Raw genomic sequence first — 21,394 nt, 5'->3', positions numbered from 1 at the left:
TCAGGCCGGAAAATTCGTCTGTGAGGCCTCCCTTGATGCGGGTGCCCTCATTGCCCGTTCCTCTGCCCTGGCAGTTTCTGTCAGGAGGGAACTCTGGCTGAAGGTTTGGGCGGCGGACGCCGCTTCCAAACGCTCTTTGGCCGGCCTACCATTCGGAACCCGTCTGGACGAACTTATATCAGAGGCCACGGGTGGGAAGAGTACTCACCTCCCCCAGTCCAGGCCAATGGGCGCCCCCCGTGGTCGCGCTGGTTCGTCCCGTTTTCGGTCCTTTCGCAAGCCCACCGGGTCTAGACCCGCGGCCAGTTCTTCTTCCTCTGGCCCAGCCCAGGATAGACGCAAGAAGCCGTTTTTTTCGGACGCAACCTACCTGGCGCAAGTCCCAGCCTGCACGGGCTCCCACAGGCCAGCAGCCCTCTGCCTGAAGGTGCGCCCCCACCCACCCGGGTGGGGGGCCGCCTTCTCCTATTCAGGAACGTATGGCGGGCCCACATCTCAGACGCATGGGCGCTCGAGATTGTATCTTGCGGATACAAAATCGAATTTGCGTCCATTCCGCCAGACCGTTTCTTCCGATCCCGTCCTCCGCGAGATCCCGTACGAGTGGCCGCCTTCTTCGCGGCCATTCACTCTCTAATGGACAAGGGTGTCGTCGCCCCCGTGCCTCCGACGGAAAGGTTCAGGGGGTTCTACTCGAACCTCTTTGTGGTTCCCAAGAAGGAAGGCTCAGTGCGTCCGATCTTGGACCTAAAACGCCTGAACCGTTTTCTCCGACTGCAGAGATTCCGGATGGAGTCTCTCAGGTCCGCAGTGGCCTCCCTGGAAAGAGGGGATTTCATGGCCTCAATCGACATTCAGGATGCATACCTCCACGTTCCGGTTGCTCCATGTCATCACCGCTTCCTGCGCTTCGCGGTGGGGGACGATCACTTCCAATTCGTCGCCCTTCCCTTTGGTCTGGCGACGGCTCCTCGAGTGTTCACCAAGGTCCTGGCCCCTGTCTTGGCCCTTCTACGTTCAAGAAGTGTTTTTCTTCTCCCATACTTGGACGACATCCTGGTCAAGGCACCCTCCTTCTCTCAGACATCCCGCAGTGTGGAACTCACTCTGGAGACCCTGACGCGGTTCGGTTGGATTATCAACCACCCCAAATCTTCCCTTACCCCCTCCAGACGGCTGATCTTCCTGGGGATGCTCCTGGATACAGAGTTGGCGGAGGTCCGCCTTCCGTCGGACAAGCGTCTGGCCCTTCGCGGGTCGGTTCGCAGTCTCCTCCGTCATCACCGCCCTTCCCTCAGATCCAGCATGCGGTTGTTGGGAAAGATGGTTGCCTGTTTCGAAGCGGTGCCGTTCGCACAATTCCGATCCCGCACCTTTCAGAGGGCAATTCTGTCGGCCTGGGACAAATCACCGAGGAGTCTGGACAGGACCTTTCTTCTGCCTCCCCTGGCTCGGGCTTCCCTCGGCTGGTGGTTGCATATCCCTCTAAGGGGGAAGTCCTTCCTTCCACTGAACTGGCTGGTGATTACCACAGATGCCAGCTTACGGGGGTGGGGGGGGGGGGGGTTTCCCTCCCCGGTCCGTCCAGGGCGTTTGGTCTCTATCGGAGTCCAGACTTCCAATCAATATTCTGGAACTGAGGGCGATTCTTCTGTCCCTCAGACACTGGACCCATCTGCTGAGGGGCCACCCTGTTCGGATCCAATCGGACAATGCCACGGCTGTGGCATACATAAACCATCAGGGAGGCACTCGCAGCGCTGCAGCGATGCAAGAGGTGACCCTCATTCTCCTCTGGGCGGAGACGCACGTGCCGGCCTTATCTGCGATTTACATCCCGGGGGTGGACAACTGGGCGGCGGATTTCCTCAGCCGGTCCACCATCGACCCGGGAGAATGGTCCCTGCACCCAGAGGTGTTCGAAGCCCTTTGTCTTCGCTGGGGTCGCCCCGACGTGGACCTCATGGCCTCCAAATTCAACCACAAGGTCCCCCTATACCTGGCCAGGGCACGGGACCCGAAGGCATACGGCGCCGACGCGCTCGTCCTTCCGTGGCGCGAATTCTCCCTTCTGTATGTCTTTCCTCCTTTTCCCCTCCTGCCACGGGTTCTTCGGAGGATCGCGGCAGAGGGCGTCCCCGCGATTCTAATCGCCCCGGATTGGCCCCGCCGGTCTTGGTACGCCGACCTAATGTTGCTGTTGGCAGACGCACCGTGGCCACTGCCCTCCAGGGAAGACCTTCTCTCTCAGGGACCGATCTTCCACGAGCATTTAGGCTCGCTACGTTTGACGGCGTGGCTATTGAGACCGCCGTCTTAACGCGACGGGGTTTCTCCGCGGACGTAGTCCGCACCATGATCCGGGCTCGTAAGCCCGTATCCTCTAGGATCTACTATCGGGTTTGGAGGTCCTATCTGGGGTTCTGTGAGTCCCGGAGCATCCCACCTCTCCGGTTTTCTCTTCCCACAATCCTGTCCTTCCTCCAGTCGGGTCTGGACCTGGGGCTGTGCCTCAGTTCTCTGAAGGGTCAGATTTCGGCGCTGTCTATTCTTCTCCAGCGTCCCCTGGCCCCTCTAGGGCCAATTAAGACCTTTTTACAAGGGGTGGCTCACTCTGTTCCGCCGTGCCGCCCTCCAGTTCCTTCCTGGGACCTGAATGTGGTGCTCTCGTCGCTCCAATCAGCCCCCTTCGAGCCTTTACGGGAGGTCTCCCTTCGCCTTCTGTCCTGCAAGGTCATCTTTCTTGTGGCTGTCACGTCTCTCCGACGGGTGTCGGAGTTAGCGGCTCTTTCTTGCTCCGAACCTTTCCTGATCTTCCACCAGGATAAGGTTGTGCTTCGGCCTGTCCCGACTTTCCTGCCAAAGGTGGTCTCCGCCTTTCACATCAATGAGGACATCGTCCTTCCGTCGCTCTGTCCCTCTCCTTCCCACCCCAGAGAACGGGAACTGCACCGTCTGGATGTGGTCAGGGCGTTGAGGATTTACTTGGAGGTCACCGGGTCCTTTCGGCGCACGGACTCCCTGTTTGTGGTTCCGGAGGGTTCGCGCAAAGGGTTGGCGGTCTCCAAGGTGGCTATTGCCCGTTTCATTAAACTGGCGGTGTCTGAGGCTTATCGAGCCAAGGGCAGACCTCCGCCTTTCGGCGTCACTGCTCATTCCACCAGAGCAGTCGGAGCTTCCTGGGCGCAGAGGCATCGGGCCTCGGCTGAACAGTTGTGCAAAGCAGCCACTTGGTCCTCTCTGCACACTTTCACAAAGTTCTATAGGGTGCATACGCATGCATCAGCGGATGCTGCTTTGGGCCGCCTGGTTTTGCAGGCAGCGGTTTCCTGATGCTCTGGTGGTGTTCCGCCTTGGGTTTGTGGTCCCTCCCTTCTTGGACTGCTCTTGAACGTCCCAAGGTCTGTGTCCCCCAAGGAAAATGGGCGAGAAAAGGAGATTTTTGTATAACTTACCAGTTAAATCTCTTTCTCGCTCTTCCTTGGGGGACACAGCACCCACCCTTCTGTGTTTGGTTACAGGGTTATGGTCTGGCGCCCCGTTGGGTTGCTGGCTGGTTGTTTCCGTTATTGGTTGTTATCCTTTCACTACTTGGACACGCAACTGGTAGCCTCTATCTCCAGGCTGAGGGTATAGCTGATGGAGGAGGGGCTTAACAGTTTTACTTAGTGTCACGCCTCCTAGGGAGCTGAGCTATACCCAAGGTCTGTGTCCCCCAAGGAAGAGCGAGAAAGAGATTTAACTGGTAAGTTATACAAAAATCTCCTTTTTAAAAAATCAAGCAGGGTGACAGCATCGGCAGGGGGGTACCCCTCAAGTTACAGGTATATATCTCCCTTAATAAAATCGCATGAAAGGTTCTCTATTAAGAGTTTACTGTGTTACAGCCGTTACACTTTGATACAAAACAAATAGTAACATAGTATGCTGAACACTTCCCCTAGTGGTCATGTTAGGTTTTGTTTTGTTTTTCACTGAGAGGATTTGGAGCGCTGTGTGGGAAAAACTAAGAGCTGATTGTTATCAAGAATATTGAGCTAAAAAATTTTTTGAGTTTGGTTAAAAAAAAAACCTCTGAAATCAGAAACTGCCAGAATGCTGTGTGTGGTTTAGGTGTGTAACAACAAGCCCTGATATTCTCCTCTCTGCATTCAGCTTTCGTCCTGCACCATTCTTCATTTTAGATGAAGTCGATGCAGCTTTGGACAACACTAACATTGGCAAAGTAAGTAACCATATATTAATGAAATCCAATCTGAATGATTATTCTGATATTTAGAACCTGCAGACATCAGTAAAGCTTGACATAAACTGGGCACTTTATGTTTGACCCAACAAGTGCTCTCATCTATTTTGCTGTCAGGGAGTTTGGCAGTTTTCCCAGTAGAAATATTGTGACATTGCATTGCCATGTATTGTATGCAGTGTATAATGAGCTGATTGGCAGGGGTGCCCCCACAAATCTAATATTGAGGATAGGCCATCAATTTTAAGGAACTGGATATCTCAGTTAACTAAGCGGATTTATCACTGAAGAGTCTAGTAAAACTATGTCAAAATATGTGTAGTTTGCAGAAAATAGTAAAACAAGAACTATGCACCTCACAGACAATGTATAATGTACGTCATTTCAATTAACTTTTTTTCTAATTAGGTCATATTCACCTTGGTTTGTAGTACGTTTGACATGTACGTTGGGAGGTTTCCTGATGATTCTGCCATATCCATAAACCTCTGGTTACCCAGTGGAGTCCAAAAAGAGTGTCCTTTTGGCCTCCATTGGGCCGGTATGCACTTGTATGCATTTTCTTTAACTGTATGAAATTGTTCAGTGTGAATGGAACACTAGTGATTCTGCAGTATTTGTTTCCAGGTTACCAGCTACATCAGAGAGCAGTCCAGAGAGCAGTTTCAGATGGTGGTGATTTCTCTAAAAGAGGAGTTTTATTCCAAGGCAGACGCATTAATTGGAGTGTGCACACAGGTAAAAATAGTCCTTATGTCAGTATGTGAGAGAAACCCAACCAGACAAATAGTAAGAATTTGCTCATTGACTGACACGGTCGCCTATCCTCCCTGTTCCCCGGAGGCATGACCCGGGTCGGTTTCCCTCCCTGCCCAGCTCCCCCAAGAAGACAAAGAGGACCAGGGCAGCCCAGCTCCCCTGCTTCCTGCCAGTCAGGGGTCCCTCCACTCCGGCCTCCTGCTACTTCGGTGCCAGTGGCTGAGGAGGTGACCCCACTGGTCCACCGAGGGAGTGTGAACAGAAGAGGAAGAAGATGGGGTGAGTAGTCGGGAATGGGTGAGTATTCCATTGCCCCTTACCCCTTTCCCCCTCCCCTGGGTCTCCTGCTCCTCCTCTTCCCTTCCCCAGGCCTACAGCTCGGTCCCTGGTCCAGGGATCCTTAAGAGGAACCCTCAGCCTCTCCTGCCACCCCTAATGGCCGGCACGCCCGGAAGCGCCATTCCGGCTGGCCTCCTCTCAAATCTAGGCCCTGGCTCTATCTCGGCCTATCCCCCGTTTTGCGGCCCTCTTAATAACCGAATGCCGTTCAGCTTTTGGGGATTCCGGCGTGTGGTCTCTCTTAAGGCCGGCTCACGCTTCTTCTGGTCTGCTTCCAGCTCCTGACTGGCCGCGGTTACAAATTTAGGTCCCGGCTTTGAGGGCTTACTAGGCCGCGGTTATCCAGGCACTCCCTCCTCCCCCCGCACTTAAGTGGCAGGGCTCTCCTTCTTGCCGAATGCTCCTGGGGGGCAGAGCTTCAACCTCTTCCCGTACTGGCTCTTGCTCTCCTTGTCTCACTTCCAGCAGGATGCTTCCACTGGGGGACATCAGGACCTGGTTTCACCTGCCTCTTCAGTCTGTGTTAGGACAGTCTCTATTATCCCTCCAGCCCTGAGACCAGCTCTTAGTCTCCACTCAGTTGGCCATGTCCGAACCCACAAGCGACCCTCGCCCGCCATCCGCCCCTACCCACTACGCGTGTGCAAAATGCAAACTCAAGTTCCCCCACGGCCAGCCTGACTCTTTGTGTACCGCATGCCATGCGCCCAGACCAGTCCTAACCCTCCTGCCACATTGCCCCCTGAACCGGATTGTGCCTGCGCCCTGTCCAGGGCTGTGGAGTGAAAATTTCCCAATCTACCCTTTTCCTCAAGGGTCGATTGATTGACAAGTCTTCACCCGCGCAACCCTCTCCTTCCTCAGGCACACAACCCAGGGGCAGACCTTCACACAAGCGGGCCAGAGCAGGACATTGTTCCCTTCTGACGACTTGGTGGACATATCCTCTCTCCCAGGGGAGGCACTGTCCGAAGGGGAGGTACTCGATTCAGATGTGGATCCGGAACCATCTTCTAAGATTGCTTCCACGGTGGACAGCCTGGTTGCAGCTGTCCGCGACACCTTCCAGGTTCAGGACGACTCCCCCTCATCTAGCCGCCAGGGAGTGTCTTTTCTCCGCTCCAGACAAGCCTCTAAGGCCTTCCCCTTACATGACGGTTTTTCGGTCGTCATTGCCAAGGCATGGGACCATCCAGATCTTTGCTTTATTGCATCCAAGCGCCTTGATCTGCTATATCCCTTTTTGGTGGACTTGATAGCAAAATGGTCCTCCCGTCCAAAGGTGGACCCTCATGTCTCGCGTCTCGCCAAGCATCCATGTGGCCGATGACGCTTCCCTTCAGGACCCGGTATATCGCCGCCTGGAGTCATTTTCTAAGTCCGCTTAGGATGGCTCCGCACTTCATCCCTTTTTTGTCTCCGCTTGGATGGCTAAGGCTGTCTCCGAATGGGCCCTTCGCCTGCATAGGGACATCGCGGCGGATCTCCAGTCATTGGCCCTGCAAATCTCTCAGGCTGGGGAGTACCTTTCTGAGGCCTCTTTGGACGCGGATGCTCTTGTTGCCCACTCATACTCTCTCATGGTCGCGAAGTTTGGCTTAAAGTATGGGCGGCAGACTCCTCGTCGAAACGCTCCCTTAGGCCACGGGCTGTAAAAGTACTCCCCTCCCACAAAGCAAGTCCAAGCACCCGTTTCACTCTAAATTCTCAAACTCCCGGTTCTACTCCTTTCGCTGCTTCACTGGCACAGGCCTGACAGCAGGGGCACCTCCCTGGGCCTCCACATAAGAGCAGAAGAAAAAAAACCATCCTTTAGGCCCCAACCAGCCTGGCACCCGCAAGCACAACCCTCCCGCCCCTCTACCAACAGACAGTCTTCTAAATGAAGGGGAGCCCCCGCCCTCTCAGGTGGGGGGTCATCTCCTCCTTTTTCAGGAGGTTTGGTGGGCCCACATTTCCGACACGTGGGTACTCGAGATCGAGTTTGCCTCCTCTCTGCCAGAGCGTTTCTTCCTGTCTCAGCCACGTTCCCCTTGTGGAACAGCTCACGGGTTTCTATTCAACCTGTTTGTCGTCCCCAAGAGGGATCCATTTGCCCGGTTCTGGATATCAAGTTGCTGAACCAGTTTGTCAGGGTCCAGCACTTCAGGATGGAGTCCCTCCGCTCCCTGGTTGCCTCTCTGGAACGTGGTAAATTCTTTTCCTCTGTGAACATTCGGGACGCATACCTGCACGTTCCCATTGCCCGCTCGCACCAGCATTTCCTCCGCTTTGCAGTAGGGTCTCATCACTACCAGTTCGTGGCTCTCCCCTTTGGCCTGGTTACGGCGCCGCAGGTCTTCACAAAAGTTCTCGCCCCTCTCCTTGCCCTTCTTCGTTCCAGGGACATCACCCTGATCCCCTATCTGGACAACATCCTCGTCAAGGCAGCGACCTTTGGTCAGAACGAGGACAGTCTGCACATCACCTTGGACACCCTGGCATACTTTGGCTGGCTGGTGAACTTCCAGTCAGTCTGCCTCCCCGGACAAGCGGCTATCCCTTCTGTGGTCGGTTCGTCTTCTCCTCCAGCCCCAACATCCAACGATCCGATTTTGCATGCGGGTGTTGGGTACGATGGTCACTTCCATTTGTGCAATATCACACCTGTCCTCTCCAACTGGCGATCCTGTCATTCTGGGAGAAGACACCAGGTTCTTCCCCCGTGTGTGCGGTCGGCCCTCAGGTGTTGGCTCTCAGCTCCAGCCTTGGACTCCGGCAAATCCTTTCTCCCAGTCTCATGGACGGTCATCACCACCGATGCCAGCCTCCACGGATGGGGCGGAGTCTTCCCGCCTCGGATAGTCCAAGGCAAATGGTCTCCGATGGAATTCAGACTGCCCATCAACATCCTGGAACTTCGGGCCATGCATTTGTCCTTGCTTCATTGGACCCCCTCCTGAGGGGGCTGCCGGTCCAGATCCAGTCAGACAACGCTACGGTGGTGGCATACATCAATCATCAGGAGGGAACCCGCAGTCAGGCGGTGATGGAGGAGTCGGCCAAGATTCTACAGTGGGTGGAGGAACATGTACCAGTCTACATTCTAGGAGTGGAGAATTGGATGGCGGACTTCGGGAGACCATGGACCCGGGCGAGGGGTCCATCTGTTTCCATTGGGGCCGTCCGGAGGTGGATTTGATGGCATCCAGACTCAACCACAAGCTTCCTGCCTTCATCTCTCAGACAAGAAACCCCGGGCATGCGCATTGGACGCACTGGTGGCCCCATGGGACAGTTTCTCTCTCCTGTCTTCCCTCCTCTTCCTTTCCTTCGCAGAATCAAGAGGGGAGGGCTTTCAGATGATTCCTTTCTCCCCGGAATGGCCGCGTCGCTCCTGGTACACCAAGCTCATCCTTCTTCTAGGAGACACTCTGTGGCCTCTTCCGCTCGGGACGACCTTCTCTCTCAGGGACCCGTCTTTCACCAGCATTTAAAATCACTACGTTTGACGGCGTGGCTATTGAGACCGCCATTCTGAAGCAGCGGGGGTTCTCCGACGAAGTCATCCGCACCATGATTAAGGCCAGGAAGCCAGCGTCATCCAAAATTTATCATAGGACTTAAAAATCTACCCTTCGCTTCTGTGCAAACTGTCGCTTCCCTCCGCTCAGTTTTTTCCTTCCCACAATCCTCTCCTTATTGCAAACAGGTCTGGATTTGGGTCCCGCTCTTAGTTAAATAACTAAAATAAAGTGGCCTAAATGGGAGGAAATGCTCAATAAAAACCAAACACTGTGGCGTGTTTATAACCGGGGGAGCAATTACTCTGCATGTGATCCGTTGCCAACGGCAATCCCCAGCAAAAATGCATACAATGGAGGATGTCGACAGCGGACCACATGCACCACAATGGCATCCTACTCATGGCGGACGCTGCTCTGGGTTGCAAGGTCTTGCGAGCTGCAGTGTCTTAGGCTCTCGCGACTGTGACTTAAACGTCGTTAACCCTTTAGGTGTTACACAAGAGTTATATATGGTCTGTACTGAGTGTGCCTTTTTGTATTTAAATTAAGATTTAACTTTTAATTTATATCTATTAAAAAGATATTTGAGACTTGTGGAATAAAGTGAATTCCTGCGCTTTATAAGGAGGGTAGCCTAGGTACTAAATAGTTAAAGTGTATTCCTACTAGAATGCCTGCAGGGGATGTGGTATATATAGGGGATGGGCCTACCTGGACCAGTAACTTTCCCTATATATTAGCCCTACTTGGCCTAGTCTAATCAGTGGAGGGGCCTCACTGGCTGTAGTCGGGGCACTCGTCCTTAAAAGGACGACCCCCAGCCTCCGGAACCTCGGACCTACACTTTATGTCCCTATGCTCTTACCTCCCTGATGATAGGCATGCTCTGTGTCCTCCTCCGACGCGTTTCACTAGGTAAGGACCTGGCTCTTCAGGGAGAATAGAGGATCGTTTGGGCGCCTGGAGCAGTGGCTGTGCGCCTATTAGGATCAAGCGGCAGTGGCAAACTATTGATGCATTTGTGTCTCTTTATCTGTGCCTTGCTCCACCTATGGTTCGATTGACCAATCCGTCAGGATGTGGGATGTGCACTCAATCTTTTACCCCCCTCCCCTAGTTACCTGTCAGATCCAGGCGGAGAAATGTTCAGCCAGATGCCGCCTTCTTACTTGGGCGGTCTCGCTACTCTCCGCCGCTAAACCGGAAGTGACATGTTACTGGGGAGTGGCTATTTGTCAAGGGGATCTCACACCGCGTCCCCGGCAGGCTCGCTGCATCGTAAGATTCTGGTCCACAGTGGCTCTATATCATCTAAAACTAGATGAGATTCAAAAGAAGGAGTTAGTAAATGTACAATTACATCTTGTATCATCCCTAACTAGTATCGATGTTAATAAGCATTTTTTGTCTACATTCAACAAATTAGCCAGGCTGAATAAACCTGGCATTACCAATCATCTTAGATGAATAGTGATTGATTTGACTACTGCGTGATTATTCTAAAGAATATATATAGGATATTCAAGTAAGGATCCTTCTATGTTTATTGTTTATATGGTCCACTATTGTAGTATTTTTAGTAGTCCAGGAAAGAACTGATATGGCGGTATATCGGGTCCATTTTTTTATGCATACACACATATATATAGTTGTAAACGCATGCGTATTACAGGCCTCCACATGCAAACATACATACATGTGAACCTACACATGCATACGTACATACATGCATGCAAACGCACACGCGCTCCACGCATCCATTTACACAGTCGCGTGCAGTACGGGTTTTACAGGAAGGGTTTATAAGACAGGTATTCGTTAAGACCGTTAGGTGTTACTGATTTCATTTTATAGATCCATCGAGTTTCAGCCCTCAAAATCATTTTATCCCAGTCACCTCCCCTCCTGGGTCTGGGCACCTGTTGGATGCCTATGAATTTGAGGCAGGCGGTGTTCCCGCCATGGCAAAGGTTGACATGCCGTGCCACTGATGTATCTTTGTTGTTTTGAATATCATTAAAGTGGTCTCTGATCCGTCGTCTGAATTCTCTTTTTGTTTTCCCTATATAGTCAAGGGGGCAAGAGCATTGTGCCAGGTACACTACACCCATTGTTAGGCAGTTCATATAATCACGGATGACATACTTTATGCCTGTATATGAACATGTAAAGGTCTTGGTCTTGGATACCGGGCTACACGCTATGCACCTGCCGCATTTATAGGTACCGGTGGGTTTCTTTGACAGCCAATTACCAGGGTTAGTGGGAGGCTGGTAATGGCTATTAACCAATCTGTCTTTGAGGCTTCTTCCCTTTCTAAAGGTGATCATGGGGTATGGTCCTATCATATCCTCCAAATCTGGGTCCGTTTTGAGGATATCCCAATATTTTGAGAATACCTTTCTGACCTCCTGATGAGCGTCATCAAAGGTCCCAATAATGCGAGTGTTGTTTGCAGATATGATAGGTTCCGGCCTCTTTCTCTTTGGTATGAGGAGCATGTCTCGATTTTCTGAGCATGCTCCCTCATATGCTACCCTGAGTACTCCATCTGGGTATCCCCTCTCTCTAAATATGTACCTAAGATCCTTTGCTGCACTCTTAAAATTTCTCATAGTAGGAGCAGTTGCGCCGGAGTCTCAGGTACTGCCCTTTGGGTATGCCCTTACGTAGAGCATAGGGATGAGAGCTCTCCCAGCGGAGTAAACTGTTGGTAGCTGTCTTTTTACGATACACCGAGGTAACAATGTTGTTACTTGGGCCTCGTTCTATTAGTACATCGAAGAACGGTAAAGAATCATGACTGGATTCAGATGTGAACCTTAGACCCAACGTATTGTCATTAATTACCTCCATGAAATCCGTGAAGGAGTCTACAGTCCCTCTCCATAGGACAAAGACATCATCTATGAACCTCAGCCACAGAACTATCTTGTCTTGCCACTTATCCATCTGATCTGAGCCTATCACATTGGCTTCCCACCAGCCCAGGAGCAAATTTGCGTAGGACGGCGCACAGGAACTTCCCATCGCCGTGCCCCTGAGCTGGTGGTAGTGGCGACTATCAAAGACAAAACAGTTCTTAGTGAGGCTGAAGTTCAATAGTTCAAGTACAAATTGGTTATGTCCGGATAGTCTTTTGTCTCTCATAGATAGATAACTTTCCACTGCCTTGAGGCCTAAGTTGTGTTTGATTGAACTGTATAAGGCTTCAACATCTATAGATACAAGCATAGTCTCATCGTCTATACATACACCACTCAGTCTCAACAAGAGATCAGAAGTGTCCCGTATATACGATGGCAGTGTCTCCACAAATGGTTTTAAGATTTTGTCAACATAAACACCTATATTTTGCCCTAAACCTCCTACCCCTGACACTATCGGACGCCCTTTAAGGGGTGTGGTGCCCTTGTGGATCTTGGGTGTGGAGTAGAAAGTCGCTGTAATCGGATGTTTTGGAAGTAGGAAGTCTAGTTCTGTCTGGTCAATTATTTTTTCTCTCAGTCCCCGGTTTAGAATTTCCCTAAGTTCTGAGAGAAAGAGGGGTCCTGGATCTTGTGGTAAGATTACATATGTTTCACTATCCTTCAGAATGTCTAGGCACATATTTTTATATTTATCTTGGTCCATTATAACTAGATTTCCCCCCTTATCTGCTGGCTTAATTGTTATATTTCTGTCTTTTTCCAGACTAATTAGGGCTTGGTCTTCTTCCTTACTCATGTTCGATACCCCCCTGCTAATATTTATTGATTCCAGGTCCCTTGACACTAATTTGTGGAAAATGGACACACTCGAGTCTGGTAGCGGTGGTGGCATCTGGGTACTTTTTAGTTTTAACTCAGTAAATGGACCCTCTGCCCTATCTTTCTCACCTTCTTCCATTAGTTCTACAAGGGTACGAGTACAATATGTTCGAATGGAGCAAAGATCTAGCCCTTTTTACACGCAAATTACTCTGGCACAAACACTTCCGCCTTCAGGATCGTAAGAAACTTGAAGAGCTCAATATGAACCCCAGAGAGCTGGAAGCCACTCGTACCCTTGTAGAACTAATGGAAGAAGGTGAGAAAGATAGGGCAGAGGGTCCATTTACTGAGTTAAAACTAAAAAGTACCCAGATGCCACCACCGCTACCAGACTCGAGTGTGTCCATTTTCCACAAATTAGTGTCAAGGGACCTGGAATCAATAAATATTAGCAGGGGGGTATCGAACATGAGTAAGGAAGAAGACCAAGCCCTAATTAGTCTGGAAAAAGACAGAAATATAACAATTAAGCCAGCAGATAAGGGGGGAAATCTAGTTATAATGGACCAAGATAAATATAAAAATATGTGCCTAGACATTCTGAAGGATAGGGAAACATATGTAATCTTACCACAAGATCCAGGACCCCTCTTTCTCTCAGAACTTAGGGAAATTCTAAACCGGGGACTGAGAGAAAAAATAATTGACCAGACAGAACTAGACTTCCTACTTCCAAAACATCCGATTACAGCGACTTTCTACTCCACACCCAAGATCCACAAGGGCACCACACCCCTTAAAGGGCGTCCGATAGTGTCAGGGGTAGGAAGTTTAGGGCAAAATATAGGTGTTTATGTTGACAAAATCTTAAAACCATTTGTGGAGACACTGCCATCGTATATACGGGACACTTCTGATCTCTTGTTGAGACTGAGTGGTGTATGTATAGACGATGAGACTATGCTTGTATCTATAGATGTTGAAGCCTTATACAGTTCAATCAAACACAACTTAGGCCTCAAGGCAGTGGAAAGTTATCTATCTATGAGAGACAAAAGACTATCCGGACATAACCAATTTGTACTTGAACTATTGAACTTCAGCCTCACTAAGAACTGTTTTGTCTTTGATAGTCGCCACTACCACCAGCTCAGGGGCACGGCGATGGGAAGTTCCTGTGTGCCGTCCTACGCAAATTTGCTCCTGGGCTGGTGGGAAGCCAATGTGATAGGCTCAGATCAGATGGATAAGTGGCAAGACAAGATAGTTCTGTGGCTGAGGTTCATAGATGATGTCTTTGTCCTATGGAGAGGGACTGTAGACTCCTTCACGGATTTCATGGAGGTAATTAATGACAATACGTTGGGTCTAAGGTTCACATCTGAATCCAGTCATGATTCTTTACCGTTCTTCGATGTACTAATAGAACGAGGCCCAAGTAACAACATTGTTACCTCGGTGTATCGTAAAAAGACAGCTACCAACAGTTTACTCCGCTGGGAGAGCTCTCATCCCTATGCTCTACGTAAGGGCATACCCAAAGGGCAGTACCTGAGACTCCGGCGCAACTGCTCCACTATGAGAAATTTTAAGAGTGCAGCAAAGGATCTTAGGTACATATTTAGAGAGAGGGGATACCCAGATGGAGTACTCAGGGTAGCATATGAGGGAGCATGCTCAGAAAATCGAGACATGCTCCTCATACCAAAGAGAAAGAGGCCGGAACCTATCATATCTGCAAACAACACTCGCATTATTGGGACCTTTGATGACGCTCATCAGGAGGTCAGAAAGGTATTCTCAAAATATTGGGATATCCTCAAAACGGACCCAGATTTGGAGGATATGATAGGACCATACCCCATGATCACCTTTAGAAAGGGAAGAAGCCTCAAAGACAGATTGGTTAATAGCCATTACCAGCCTCCCACTAACCCTGGTAATTGGCTGTCAAAGAAACCCACCGGTACCTATAAATGCGGCAGGTGCATAGCGTGTAGCCCGGTATCCAAGACCTTTACATGTTCATATACAGGCATAAAGTATGTCATCCGTGATTATATGAACTGCCTAACAATGGGTGTAGTGTACCTGGCACAATGCTCTTGCCCCCTTGACTATATAGGGAAAACAAAAAGAGAATTCAGACGAAAGAGACCACTTTAATGATATTCAAAACAACAAAGATACATCAGTGGCACGGCATGTCAACCTTTGCCATGGCGGGAACACCGCCTGCCTCAAATTCATAGGCATCCAACAGGTGCCCAGACCCAGGAGGGGAGGTGACTGGGATAAAATGATTTTGAGGGCTGAAACTCGATGGATCTATAAAATGAAATCAGTAACACCTAACGGTCTTAACGAATACCTGTCTTATAAACCCTTCCTGTAAAACCCGTACTGCACGCGACTGTGTAAATGGATGCGTGGAGCGCGTGTGCGTTTGCATGCATGTATGTACGTATGCATGTGTAGGTTCACATGTATGTATGTTTGCATGTGGAGGCCTGTAATACGCATGCGTTTACAACTATATATATGTGTGTATGCATAAAAAAATGGACCCGATATACCGCCATATCAGTTCTTTCCTGGACTACTAAAAATACTACAATAGTGGACCATATAAACAATAAACATAGAAGGATCCTTACTTGAATATCCTATATATATTCTTTAGAATAATCACGCAGTAGTCAAATCAATCACTATTCATCTAAGATGATTGGTAATGCCAGGTTTATTCAGCCTGGCTAATTTGTTGAATGTAGACAAAAAATGCTTATTAACATCGATACTAGTTAGGGATGATACAAGATGTAATTGTACATTTACTAACTCCTTCTTTTGAATCTCATCTAGTTTTAGATGATATAGAGCCACTGTGGACCAGAATCTTACGATGCAGCGAGCCTGCCGGGGACGCGGTGTGAGATCCCCTTGACAAATAGCCACTCCCCAGTAACATGTCACTTCCGGTTTAGCGGCGGAGAGTAGCGAGACCGCCCAAGTAAGAAGGCGGCATCTGGCTGAACATTTCTCCGCCTGGATCTGACAGGTAACTAGGGGAGGGGGGTAAAAGATTGAGTGCACATCCCACATCCTGACGGATTGGTCAATCGAACCATAGGTGGAGCAAGGCACAGATAAAGAGACACAAATGCATCAATAGTTTGCCACTGCCGCTTGATCCTAATAGGCGCACAGCCACTGCTCCAGGCGCCCAAACGATCCTCTATTCTCCCTGAAGAGCCAGGTCCTTACCTAGTGAAACGCGTCGGAGGAGGACACAGAGCATGCCTATCATCAGGGAGGTAAGAGCATAGGGACATAAAGTGTAGGTCCGAGGTTCCGGAGGCTGGGGGTCGTCCTTTTAAGGACGAGTGCCCCGACTACAGCCAGTGAGGCCCCTCCACTGATTAGACTAGGCCAAGTAGGGCTAATATATAGGGAAAGTTACTGGTCCAGGTAGGCCCATCCCCTATATATACCACATCCCCTGCAGGCATTCTAGTAGGAATACACTTTAACTATTTAGTACCTAGGCTACCCTCCTTATAAAGCGCAGGAATTCACTTTATTCCACAAGTCTCAAATATCTTTTTAATAGATATAAATTAAAAGTTAAATCTTAATTTAAATACAAAAAGGCACACTCAGTACAGACCATATATATCTTGAGACCACTGAGACATTCTATGAGCAGGTCTATCTGACTTAGACACTAATCATAAACGTATGCAATAGTTACACAAGAGTTATTGGCAAATAGAGATGACATTTCAGAATTTCATTTTTTGGGCAAATTTTCCATTTTACAATTTTTTTTTCCAGTTACAAAGCAAGGGTTAACAGCCAAACAAAACTCATTATTTATGGCCCTGATTCTGTAGTTTACAGAAACACCCCATATGTGGTCGTAAACCACTGTACGGGCACACGGTAGGACACAGAAGGAAAGGAATGCCATACGGTTTTGGAAAGGCAGATTTTGCTATACAGTTTTTTTTGGACAGCATGTCCCATTTGAAGCCCCCCTGATGCACCCCTAGAGTAGAAACTCCATAAAAGTGACTCCATCTAAGAAACTACACCCCTCAAGGTATTCAAAACTGATTTTACAAACGTCGTTAACCCTTTAGGTAGGTGTTCCACAAGAGTTAATGGCAAATAGAGATGACATTTCAGAATTTCAATTTTTGGGCAAATTTTCCATTATACTATTTTTTTCCCAGTTACAAAGCAAGGATTAACAGCCAAACAAAACTCATTATTTATGGCCCTGATTCTGTAGTTTACAGAAACACCCCATATGTGGTAGTAAACCGCTGTACGGGCACACGGCAGGGCGCAGAAGGAAAGGAATGCCATACGTTTTTTGAAAGGCAGATTTTGCTATACAGTTTTTTTTGGACACCATGTCCCATTTGAAGCCCCCCTGATGCATTTTTAAAGAGTTAGGGAACTTTGGGGTGCTGTGGAGGTCACTATTAAGGGGGCGAGGTGCAGTAAAGGTCACGTTATGGGGGGATACGGTCGATATCTTTTAATGACACACACAAACATTAAATGAAATATACATGCAAAGTCGGTTCCTTCTACTAGTGTTTTATAAAGATCACTTTCCGGTGAGACGAGCAGCGTTATATAGGTGTTGCTTATCACACCCTCAGAAGCAGTTTGTCATGGATCTAATATGTTGGAAGCTTCTTCTTCTGTGCCCACCACTTGACTTACAAGTACTCCACTTATTATTATTTTTTTTAAGAGATTCATCAGTAATTCAAAATTTCATAATGCACACTACCTCAAGTGATGAAGACTTTAGCATACACCTTGGATGCTGCAGAACATCACAATACAGACCTTGGGTGCTGGAGAACATCATGATATACTCCTTGATTGCTGGAGAACATCATGATATACTCCTTGATTGCTGGAGAACATCATGATATACTCCTTGATTGCTGGAGAACATCATGATATACTCCTTGATTGCTGGAGAACATCATGATATACTCCTTGATTGCTGGAGAACATCATGATATACTCCTTGATTGCTGGAGAACATCATGATATACTCCTTGATTGCTGGCGAACATCATGATATACTCCTTGATTACTGGAGAACATCATGATATACTCCTTGGATGCTGCAGAACATCATAGTACACGCCTTGGATGCTGCAGAACATCAAAGTACACAACTTAGATGCTGGAGAACATCATGATACACTCCTTGGAGGCTGCAGAACATCATAGTACACACCGCAGGAAACTTCCCTTTACTCTTCAAATTGAGGTTCTGCAACAGAGTATAAAACAAATGCCAAAGTAACAACCCTTTGCCAACTATAATCATGTCAGTGAATAGTAAATAGTGTAAATGGAGTTTTACTGTTATTTTATTTATTTTTGGGGGGATTAAGTGTTGATTATTTTCTTATTCTTACCAGGAAGAAGAATTATCCAGCCAAGTGCTGACTCTAGACCTTACTGCATATGAAGATGATGAGGAGGAGGAGGATTCCAACAAGAAATGATATGATCTGATGCTCCTGGGTTGTAGCTGTCACCAGTCTATTCAGTTTATAGTTTCCCGATATTCACTGTAGCTGAGGAGATATTACATATTACAGGAATTTGTGATATTCCACTGTTACATACTGTTTTCGTTATAGTTATTAACTTGGTTTTCTTATTTTTATGGTTTATGTTGATATATGTATTTCTCCCAAACAAAATGAAATCTCTGAGCAGACAAGATTTCCAGTTATCATTTTCTTATTATTAAAGGGGTTTTCAGGGACTTAAATGTCTGAGCAGTGGGGATCTGGCATTGTGGTGTCGCTACAGGGGGGCAAGGGGGGCAATCGCCCCCCCCCCCCCCCCCCATGTTATTGTTTCCCCCGCCGCTGATTCCCCCCAAAGCAGGCCGGAGAATACTAATGAGAATGGAAGCGCTCATTAGTACCGAAGGACCAGGAAGCGGTAAACGCTCTGTACTTACCACTTCCTGGCCCTCGTCTGTCGGCTGCGCACAGGGCGAGGGCGCTCTGTGACCTCACGCTGTGCATGCCAGTTCAGAGCACAGTCGACTAAGGAGAGAGAAAATTGCAGGCGGCGTCCAGGAGCAGGAGAGGTAAGTGGTTATTTTATAAAAAATTTGGTTGCTGGGGGCATAATAGGGGCTAATCATAAGAGGCATAATGGGGGCTAATCAGAGACATAATGGTGCTAGTGAGGCATATGAGAGCTAATGAGGCATATGGGGGCTAATAAGAGGCATAATGGCTTATAATGGGGGCTAATAAGAGGCATAATGTGGGCTAATGAGGCATAATGGCTTATAATGGGGCTAATAAGAGGCATAATGGGGCTAATGAGGCATAAGGGCTGATATGGGGGTGATAAGAGGCATAATGGAGGCTAATAAGAGGAATAATGGGGGCTAATGAGGCATAAGGGCTTATAATGGGGGCTAATGAGGCATAAGGGCTTATAATGGGGGCTAATGAGGCATAACGGCTGATATGGGGGCTAATGAGAGGCATGGGGGCTGATATGGGAGTGATGAGAGGCATAATAACTGTGTCATCCACAGATGCCCCCATAACAGTGTGTCTTCCACAGATCCACAATAAACGTGCGCCTGCTCACTGACGAGAGACAGAAAGAAGGGGAAAGAATCCGTGGAAGCAAGCAGAGGACGGCACAGCAGACGACTGAATAGCTTCTTTTGTAAGTAAATTGTTTTATTATAAATGGATCCCTGCATACCGCAATTCTCTCGTATTTTGTAATCTTATTTCTATATACTTATTTTGTTTTTGCCCCCCCCCCCCCCCATTTTTGACTGTGGTATCTTTGTGCCCCCCCTATATATTGTTCCTAGAGTCGCCACTGATCTGGCACCTCCGCCGATTAGCTGTTTATAGGGGCTGCGGCACTCGGGCGAACATTGTGTGACATCACATTCATTGGTCACATGCCCATTGTGCAGCTCATTCCCATTATAGTAATTGGGACTAAGCTGCAATACCAAGCACAGAGAAGATTATGTTTGTTGGAGTGCTGTGCCTCCTTCAAACAGCTGATCAGCTGTGGTGCTGGAAGTCAGATCTTCACCTTTCAGGTATTGATGACCTATTGTGAGGATAGGACATCAATTACATTAATTTGCCATGTGAATGAGAGCAGCACTGTGATAACCAGCTCCGTCCCTACACAATAGCCAGAGCTACACTGAAACAACTGATTGACAGAGGTGTGGGGTGTCGACCCCCTGATCAGCCATTGTAAAATCCTGGACAACCCTTTCATTAAATTAAAAATATTGTCTACCTCCAGCTGCCACTAGAGGGAGTGTGAGGCCTACTACATTAAGAGCTGCATGAATTCATATTGCAGTGAGGCAGCTGCTGGTAGACAGAATGTATTGCTTTACTGTATGACTGAGAGCAGGGAAGCAGTGGTTTTGGAGTTCTGTCACATACGATGGATCTTCAACCACCTATAAAGATATATGATGTAATTTCTGGGACCAGTCATGAGTGTAAAATGCTGTCAAAATTCCTGGCCGTTCCCTGCCCTCCACTGTGATGACTAGGCCACAGTGTAACTTCCACAGTAACCTCCTCTAACATCTATAGGTGATATTTTTGTCCATAGAGACGGAGCCTGGGTTTTAAAGGGGTTTTCCAGGATTAAAACGATCCTTCTTTGCTCAAAGGGTATGAGTGGTATTGAATGTCTGCATTATTCACTTCAATACCAGACACAACTCATGGACTGATTTGGTGCTGTTATGTTTTTCCTATCTAGGATAACTCCATACAGTGGGTCTAATCCCCCCGAATACCTCCCAGATTTTAAAAAAGGCAAAGAAGGAATAATATGAGCGGCACACTTAGAATTATTTTTATTTTTTTACACTAAAGCCACACCTCTAACCCATCCATGCCAATCCGTTTATGCCCCTACACATTTATAGTTCCCCACACATAGTAAGAATACCCCCTTAGTGTGCCCACACTGCAATAATGTCCCCTTAGTGCCCCTTGGACAGTAGTGATGCACTCTTAAGTGTCCCTGACACTGTATAGTGCCCTCTTACTGCCCCTCATGCAGTATGTTGCCCTTAACTGCCCCACATACACAGAATGTCCCCTAAGTGAATGTCCTCTGAAACTCTCTGGGGTTTTTCATCATCTTCTGGATCATTGGGTTCCAGTTCTTCTCTTAGGACATTAGAATGATGATTGTTTTCTATGGATGGTCACAATGCCTTATGAACCTGAAATAAGAACCACAATTCTCAACATTTAGTATCATAGAACACAAGCCATTATATCCTCTGCTTATTGCTAATAAAAGATGTAAAAACAAGTGCTTCTGGTGTTGTCTCCGGAATTATTAATAACTCACTGAATAGAAGAACATCCACCCATACACATCATCCATCTACACACATTACATATTCATTGATACACGTGTATTAGATATACACCATCTACACACATTACACATATATACTTCACCCACACACTTTACGTTATCTATAAATACCAATTACATATACATCATACACACACATTACATATACATCATACACACATATTACGTATAATTAATCCGCACTCATAAAAAGGGTTTTCCGAGGTTTTTATACTGATGACGTATCCTCAGCTGCTTGAGAAGGCACTGGCACTCCTGTGAGCGCTTCGGCTTTCTCCATGCTTACCAAGCACAGTGCCATACATTGTATGTATGAACGTGTCGTCACTGGC

At 48.1% G+C, this 21,394-nt stretch overlaps 1 protein-coding gene across 1 annotated transcript in view; it reads left to right on the top strand.

The window, feature by feature from the left end:
* Window positions 1-18,365, top strand: part of SMC1B (structural maintenance of chromosomes 1B) — a 179,636-nt gene extending 161,271 nt beyond the window's left edge. The window contains exons 23-25 of the mRNA XM_044277857.1: window positions 4,156-4,225; window positions 4,874-4,984; window positions 18,062-18,365. Of these exons, the coding sequence (XP_044133792.1) occupies window positions 4,156-4,225; window positions 4,874-4,984; window positions 18,062-18,148 (268 nt within the window). The 3' untranslated portion in view covers window positions 18,149-18,365. The remainder of the gene's footprint in view (window positions 1-4,155; window positions 4,226-4,873; window positions 4,985-18,061) is intronic.
* Window positions 18,366-21,394: the final 3,029 nt, after the last annotated feature.

This window comes from Bufo gargarizans, chromosome 2, assembly GCF_014858855.1.
Source record: "Bufo gargarizans isolate SCDJY-AF-19 chromosome 2, ASM1485885v1, whole genome shotgun sequence".
Lineage (NCBI taxonomy): Eukaryota > Metazoa > Chordata > Amphibia > Anura > Bufonidae > Bufo > Bufo gargarizans.
The sequence above is the reverse complement of the archived record's forward strand: the minus strand, read 5'-3'. Positions and strand labels throughout refer to the sequence as shown.